The sequence below is a fragment of the Morone saxatilis genome, unplaced genomic scaffold (genome assembly GCF_004916995.1).
Source record: "Morone saxatilis isolate NCDOM2014 unplaced genomic scaffold, NCSU_SB_2.0 Contig22, whole genome shotgun sequence".
Lineage (NCBI taxonomy): Eukaryota > Metazoa > Chordata > Actinopteri > Moronidae > Morone > Morone saxatilis.
In genome coordinates, this window is record NW_023339785.1 from 615769 (window position 1) to 624432 (window position 8664).

At 40.5% G+C, this 8664-nt stretch overlaps 1 protein-coding gene across 1 annotated transcript in view; it reads left to right on the forward strand.

Moving 5' to 3' along the window:
- The window catches only part of zgc:154054 (uncharacterized protein LOC777616 homolog), a gene marked incomplete in the record, with an annotated part of 22049 nt that overhangs the window by 12318 nt on the left and 1067 nt on the right, over positions 1-8664 (forward strand). The window contains 3 exon segments of the mRNA XM_035669421.1: positions 3278-3385; positions 3496-3689; positions 5020-5098. Coding sequence (XP_035525314.1) covers positions 3278-3385; positions 3496-3689; positions 5020-5098 — 381 coding nt within the window.

Consider the following 8664-nt stretch of genomic DNA (forward strand, 5'->3'; position numbering starts at 1 on the left):
TTAGTAATGGATGTGGTCAGAATATTTAAATTATAGAAGATTACCTCGGAAGTAAGTTATAAAAAGTTTAACCGAGACCCCTAATAGAAAATAACTGAAACACAACATCTAAAACTATGCCACTTCCGTAAAAAAAATAAAGAAGTAATTATTGTCAAAAATAAATAAAAAATCACAAGATAAATAAACAAAAGCAACATAGAACAATAGGATAACACACTCCCTTTTATTCCTGCCCGCCCAGTGCTCACCTCTACTCAACAACAACCACAAACATTATTCTCATCGGATCGCGCCCCTAGGTACACCATAAGATGTTTACACACACACCACCATACTATTACAAATAAATCTTATCGGATACACCATATGTATATTCGCACAAAACCAGAGTTACTATTCACACGACATCTCCACCACCGATACCGATCACTGCCCGGCATCTTATAGTACATAACCTGGTACGTCGACCGATCACACGCCCATGACACTCACCCAAGGATCTCCCCGTCGCCTGGGGTTTCACGTGACTGAACTTCACCAAACTAAAACATTGCAATATCATCAAAATAATCAACCAACAAAAATTAATATTAAATAATTTTACGTTCGGAAAATAAGTTGAACAACAGAATCATTCAGCATCACAAATGAAAATACATAATCATGCATGAAAAATTAAAATAGCTACATCTTATCCATCATTATGAATATTATTCTGACAAAAACAGCTCAACTACACATTTATTACATCAAATAATGTACGTTGTCCTAACCATTTGATCTCCATTGTACAGTCTCTTAACGACAAACCAACCACAGTAACCTTCACAAAAATAAATAAGATTGATATCTAATTTATTACTTCATAATTCCATTCCTGCATTTTTCCTCAAACAGTAATTTTGACTTTTCGTCAGTTTTTATCTACACTCTTCTATTCCTCAGACCGCTTACTAATACGTAGTCAAACTTATCTCTAACCATATTATCATAAAACTACGACTACGGAGCGGAGTAGCTATCGTCAAGCATGCCAACAACGGGGTTTGAAAGGTCGTGTTGCCATGGTCTTCCAGATATGTTGGTTAGATGGTTGTTGACTATTATTTGTATGTTTTGTTTTTTCTTTTTGGGAGTGCACCCACACGGTCAAGATGAACCAGAGCTTATAGAACGGACAACAACTTTTATACATGTGTGTTGAACCCAGCCCGTGTGTGCAGTTTAAGCTACTTTTGTCGTAGATATGGGGTTCAGGAGGTTTCTCCTCCGGCTGTACTGCAAGCTGCGTGTTTAAATCCCAGGTCAAGTAACGTATCACCACCGTACCAATTCTCTCTGGCGGCCCCTGTGCCGTCAAACTTGCACCCTCGATCCTTTGGCTAATATAATGGTGAGAATAAACGGTTGTCCGGCTCTGGAACAGTTCGTGTTTTCTGAGCAGTGCGACATGCAGCGGCTGGCTCTTCTGGGTTACGGCAGGAGTCTTTCAAACTTCAAAGAGTTGGGTCCACAGCTCTTCCAGTGGCAACTTTACTCCTTACTCTCGTCTATAATACGGGTGAACGATACGCTGGCCTTGCCGCAATCCCTCCGTCGTAAACTCAAATACAATTGAATTAATTTAAGTTTCATTTCTGTGAATAGGCGATAAATCACTTGTCTGATATAGGGTGCGGTTGATATAAAACTTTGATTCTCGCTTGCTTGAGCTTTTCAAATAAATAGTTATCGAAAGTTCAGTTATATACGAAGTGGATAATTTGAATCAAAGATACTGAAAAACAAACTTAGGAATGAAGCAGCTAAGCATAAGGAATAAAATAAATAAACGAAACAAAAATGAAAAAGTGAAAGCAGAAAAAAGAAGTAAGAAGTGTAGAAGTTAAAGGTGAGTGAAGTGGAGTCCGAGAGAGTGACCAGCATTATACCTATCCATCCTGGGTGCGGCCTTGACCGTCGATTCACTTTCTCTATGGCTTCTTATTGATTTGAATATAAGTTCGTAACTTCTAAAGGTTGGATATATAATTTCACCGTTTAACAAAATCCATCATTTTGATTATATACATTGTTTGTACATGAATAACAATAACTTAACCGAAATCTCTACGGATGAAAAAGGTAACGTATAAAATGATTAAATTACATCGTCTTGAAAAGTACCTTATGCTATATTCTCAGATTCTTTACATAAAGATTGCACTTGTGGCTCCATCAACATTCAGACATTTTAGGAACTGATTTGTTGTAACACTTATAATGTATTTGGGCACAGAAACACCAAAACAAACATTACTTTTTGCAATTTTCAACCTCTGGGAATGATCATCTGTTTACTTAGGAATGAAGATGAAATTTTAACCTTTAACAACTTTATTAAATCAATATCCCATATAAGCTTGTTCTCTAGCTGTAGAATTGAGAAGACCATGTTTATACCAGCAAGAAAAACTTCGTATAACCACACAATGGGCCATGGGAGAGTTAACACCACAAGACGATGTATTCCTCAGAGATCGGTTCTCCTCTGGGCTTGAGTCTTCTAGATCAAAAAGAGATGTTGGCCACCATGTCCAAAGTCTATGTGTCCCTAATTTACAAGCAAATCATTAATTATCCCAAAGAGTTGGTTTTGTATTCTGTGGAGGAGTCATTGAAAGAGAGAAGAAGGATGGGGGGTACTGATTGACACTTAAAGATCCAATTCTGTGACCGAGAGGAACCAGGGCAACCTCCAGAGAAGACTTCCCAGGCGCCAACTCTCACCTCCCTTCCTGAGCTCCAAAGGCAGAAAGACGAGAGTCCCTGGCTGTGATTTGGGAAGAAATCAAGGATTATATGATGAGCCTGATGTTAGAAAACCAATAAAGGTCTCCTGCAGAGGTGGAGACGATAGGACAATCTCCTACAGTATAGTACATAGATATTTGCGCAGGAAGCTACAATGATTGATCAAATTTGCTGGGAATGTTCATCATTGGACAAAATTGCAAGGTCGTGCAGAATTAACAGGGACTGGTTGAATTCAAGGTAATTGTTGTCATCCCAACTTCCTAGATTGTAAAATGAAGGGTCTGTGGGTCCAAGTCACACAGGATCCACACTTATAGGATCCCACACATCCACGCACTGGATCTTTTCTGAAAAGACTATTGACAGAACTAGAGCAGGTTCTTCAGTGGAGTATAGCTGATAGTGAAGTAGAGTTTATGTGTCACCTCACACCCTTCACAGCGTGCCCTGCAGTGACCTGTATGCTTGTCTTATCCAGAAAGACTGTAACAAAGAGAAGGCATTGCTCAAGCAGAGGTACAAACCCTCGCTCTTCCAGCACGTCGGCCTCCACTCCTCTCTGCCAGGCAAAGTGCAGCATCTGAAGGTGAGTGCACCTCTGCTCTCTACGTGCTAATGCAGTCAGCAGAAATCAGTTCTGTGGAAGCAGACAGCAGTTAGGTCAAAGGTTTTTATAGATATTGGCTTCCTCTCCAGGATAAGGACTTTGGGAAGCAGGCTCTGCACCAGGCCCACAATAACCCAGCTGCAGAGCTGAGCAGCAGCCTGAAACATTACCAGCAGCACAGTCTGGACAGAGCTTACAGAGGAGTGGACTTCTTCTGGGCATTAACACCCGTCAAGAATGATTTCATCCTCTTCAGCTTCCCCCAACCAATCCACATATCCGGGTCAGTTTGAAATCTATTTTTAAAAGTAAATTATCTAAACCTGTCCACGAGAATGTAATCGAGATCAGTAAACTCAGTTGGTAGAATATTATCCATGAAGAAATAGAAAAGGGGTCTGACATAACTTTAGCTTAGTAAATGTTTCTAGATAAGGGATGATGACTGTACAGAGTTGTATAGTGAAACGTCCTCCTGCTATGTGAGTGTTGCAACCAACACCTCATTCAGAAAACGCAAAGTAAGGGAGAAAATGTAAACATGGAGGAGGACCACACAGCAAAACGCTAGCTAACTAGCTAACTAATCTACATCCATTGTCAGCTGGCTAGTTAGCTAGTGTTTTGCTCATGGATGTATAAAGCGAACTGGATACAGCATTAGAGGCGGTGCTCCTTTGATTCCTATCAAAGCTGCCCAGTGCTGCATGAAGCCGATAAAAACACTTCCCGCTATAAAGAAATAACCCAATTAATACATTCACTAGAGACTTCCACTGGCCGAGCCAGCTAACCTCCGGTTTAGCCCTCCGCTGTTGTGACGCTCAAACAGATGTTTGTATTACAGACGCTTTTTGTGCAGTCTTTTTGGGCAACCATTGCTGTAATTACACAGTTCGTCCACTATGTCAAATTGGCTTGCCCTGTCATTGTTGGGTGGCTCTCTGGTTCACAGGATGCTGTGAGCTGTATCTATTTGTCAATAGGAATGTTTAACCTGCCTCCTGACATTTAAGGTCCCCAAGTTGAAGTGGATGACTGCCGTTCACACAGCTGTTTACCTGCTCTCTGTACAACCACTCCTCCTTTTACCAACACGCTCAAGTGCTTTAGGCAGAACTACCCTGCTAACGTTTTTGTAGTTTAGTGCCATTGAAGAATTGGCTGTATAAAACATAAACCACCAAACCACCAAATGAGGGATGAGAAAATGACATCCCTGTTTGTGTTAGAGGATGAGTTTGTTTTGTTTCTCTTTTTTTTTTATGATGATGATATTATGTTCATACAGTTAATGTATCTAAATGTTTGTTTTGCTCTGACTGATGGCTGATGTAACACAGCAGCAATTCAGCCTATTGCTTCTTGATTTGCCTGTCTAAAACACTTGGTGTTCACAGGTCTTTCCTGAGTAACATTTATTGTTGTGCAGGAGGCGATGCAATTTGAGTGTGTTTGGAAACATCTTGAAATAGATTTGCTGGTTACAGTATGCTCTTTAGCAGGCTCAAGAAATAAAGTTTGAACTGAAGTTTCAGTGTCTAGTCCATCGTTATGGCATTTTGAAGGAAACTAAGGCACCATTTACACCAGTGTTGTCCTCTTTACTGTAGGTACCTGTTTCGCAGTGGAAATATTGAGACGAGTGGAGATAAATTCTACAACACCACAGTGGAAGTGCTTCCCAGCAAAGTGAGTAACCTGCCTGCGTGTGTGTGTGTGTGTGTGTTTCTGTGCATGCCTGTTCTTCGGTTCCATTACTGTCGTCGAGCAGGTCTTGGTTTTCATCTCAGGTGTTGAGTCCTCAGGAAGGGATGACAGGGCAACAGGAAACACCCACCACAACAAGCTATCTGCTATCACGCCACTGCCTTCCTCTGCCTCTGTGTGTGCGTGTGTGTATGTGTGACAGTTGACACTTCTGTCACACCAAAGGGGAAAAGTGGTCATGCCGCTGGTGACCTTTGAGTAAAGTTAGACCGACATGGAATCGCTGTGTGGAAGATAAGAGGGAAACCACGTTACACAAGATGAGTCCAGGTCCAGAGGCTTCACATTGCACCCCAGACTGAACCACTTCTCACATGGAATTATGACCAGAAACAAATTTGAACAAGAACAACATTGTCTATTAATGATCAAACTGATCAAACTGACCAAATTTAAAAAAAATAAATACAAACATGATCAGTGATCAGTGATCCACTGAGAGTATTACATCCAGACCATTTCATACAATTGTGGCAGAGTCTAGATTTGGACTGCAACTGACGACTACTTTTATTATTGATTCATCTGTCAAGCATTTTCTCAATTAAGCCATTAGATGTTTGGTCCAGAAAATAATAAATATGTGAAATATGCAGTTTCTCAAAGACGAAGGTGATGTTCTGAAAATGTCTTTTGTCCACAACCCAAAGATATTTACTTTACTGTCATGGAGGACTAAAGAAAGCAGAATATATTCATATTTGAGAAGCTGAAATAAGAGAATTGGCATATTTTCTCTTAAAGAGTGACTCAAAATGATTAATAAATGATTAAAATAGTTTGAGATTGTTTTAATAGTCGACCGCTAATCAACGAGTTGTTGCAGCTCTAGTCCAGATCACGCGTAGATCATTTATTCACAGAGCCACACACACGCATTACCAACTACCAAACTAATTGGACATTTGATAAATTTTTTTAACATTTTCATTACCTTTATTTCATTTCATCATAAAATCACTAACAAGTGTCTACAGTCATGCTCCCCAGAAGAACTACACCAACAACAATAACAAACCAGCTTTAATATGCACTATATACCTGTATCATCAGTATGTCAGCTGTAATGGAGATCACAGCCTGGAAGGTCCATTAGCAGTGCTTCACACCTTAAGCCCTTCAGGCTCATGGTGTAATGGCTCAAAACAAGGAGTGGCAGCATGTCTAACAACAAGGCGGAGGAATGTTGACCTCCAACTGCAAAACTGTGGAGAAACTCCACCAGCTTAAAAAGAAAAGATGTGCACTACACTGTCTCAGTATAAAATTAAATAAGATGCTTTAAGCTCACCTACTGGATAATTTCGAACCCCATATAATATTTATATCATATGATGTGACTTCTGATAGGGTTGAATACTGTACCTGTATTGTGTCTCGTACAAATGGTGCGTTCCATTTACCTCAGAAGTATAATTCAGTAACCCATTATAGCTGTGTTAAACACTTATACTCTGTATTGACCTGGTTGCTTGTATGGAGTTCCACTCACATGATGCACCCCCACCAGTGAGTGTACATAGGATTGGATACAGTGCACCTGCGGCCAGCCAGCGTGTGGGAGAATAATTAATATTTATTTCCCATCATGATGAAAAAGTATTTGCATTTCTCCCTTTCAGCGATGGTCTAGCTGCATTACTTCAGGCGCTGTTGAATCTTTGTTAAAATATTGCTGGACTTTAAGTTGTTGCAATGGGGCAAAAGGTGGCTGGGTGGTGAAGTGAGCAACGTCCTCTGTTCTGACACAGAAAGCGTAAAAGAAGATTTACTTTGTTCAATCCAATGTGGAAATTCTTTAAATTACATTTTTTAGAGACCTCCACAAATCTCAGAAACATTTATGAATGTTAAATGCACGTATTGTGCATACTAGTTTAGCATTGTAAACGGTGTTAGGAGAGTTGGTTAAGATTGCTGTGGTACAGTTACTGTGCCTTTGTGGTTTCAGGTGCATTTGAGGACGGGTGCTGAGGGTGTCATTGAAGAACGCTGCGCCCCATCTCAGCCACTACAGGCTCGTTGGTTTCACTCGACGCTGACGTGCTGGGGCTCTTATGCTGGTGAAGTCTGACCTGAGAGCTTGTGTGTGTGTTTCACGTTCGTGAGTTGCACGGTGTACTATTTAGGGCAGAATTGAGCGAGTACTCTGCTGAAACCGGTATCCAAACAGGATAATCATACAAAAAAGCTGTGTCAATATAGCAACTTGATTGCTAAATACTCCCTTCTGAGCTGCTCTGAAAACAGTTTTCTAATAACTATCAAACCAGTTTAAGGCTTAAAGGGAACTTCGGCAGATCTTACCTAGTCTTGATCAACTAGAGGTCCCGAACGTGACTGGAGGGTTTCGGGGATAAGGGAAAAAGAACGACCAAATTTGGTTCTAGGCAAAACTGGAGTTCCTGCAGCTAAATTGGCCAACGAGCTCCAGTTAGTTTATAATACACTTCTTGGGGGAATTTCTAAAAGAGGCCTCTGTTGCTCCTTTAACAGACCACAACATGCATTAAAATGTCTGGCAAACAATGATCAGGGGGCCTTACGTTGACAACAACATGCCTTTTCACTCATACGTTGGTTGCAAAACCGTACCAAACAGTACTGTCGCTAACTGTTTTCCACGCTCGCTTCACCGAAAGCCCCAGAATAAATCGATCACAGAGATAATGCCTTTCGCGATTGGAAAAAGTTTATTTTTCCCCCTAAAGTGTCCATGTCTTCACACACTACTCTCGGTTTGAACACTTCCTGCAACAATTTCTTCTTCTGCGTTTTCCCTCCAACAAGTGGAAAATCCCAACGGACTTCAGCGCTACACTTCACGTTAATGCAAAAAGAAGAAAAGAAGTTGAGATCGGGAGGAAGAAAGATCCCTCCCCCACTGGGAAAAAACCGAACCATTCTTCTCACAGTAGGATCAACCACACGTTATTTTACTCCAAGCTTCTTATCTTCCTTCTTCTTCTCTCTTCGTTTGATTTCCGCAGGTTTATGAACACCTCCATCTTAACTCTCTCTTCTTTCTGCGTTAAAGCTGCAGGGATCTCCAGTGTTGCTTAAACCCAATTCCTGGTCGTTCTTCCTACTGACAGTACTCGGTATCTAGTGATCAAGGACTAGGGTAAATCTGCCGAAGTTCTTTAAATGAAACCACCTCGAGTACACGACAACAAGAATAGCAGGATAGGTGGTTAAACATAACCAGGTACGATAGAAAAGATACTGGTGTACCCACTCATCCTATTATACCACACCGTCAATTAAACAGGCAGCATAAAAAGTTAATGTTGAAAATTTATGATTAAATACAGAAAGACTGACAGTAGGGAGGCTGCACTGATTAATTGATTCATCGATTAAATGGTCCAATTATCTGGTTTCAGCTTCTCCAAGATGTTAATATTTTCTTGCTTTCTTTTAGTTCTCTATTACTGTAAAACTGAGTACTCTTGGTTTGTTTTTTCTGATATTTTATGGACCAAAAC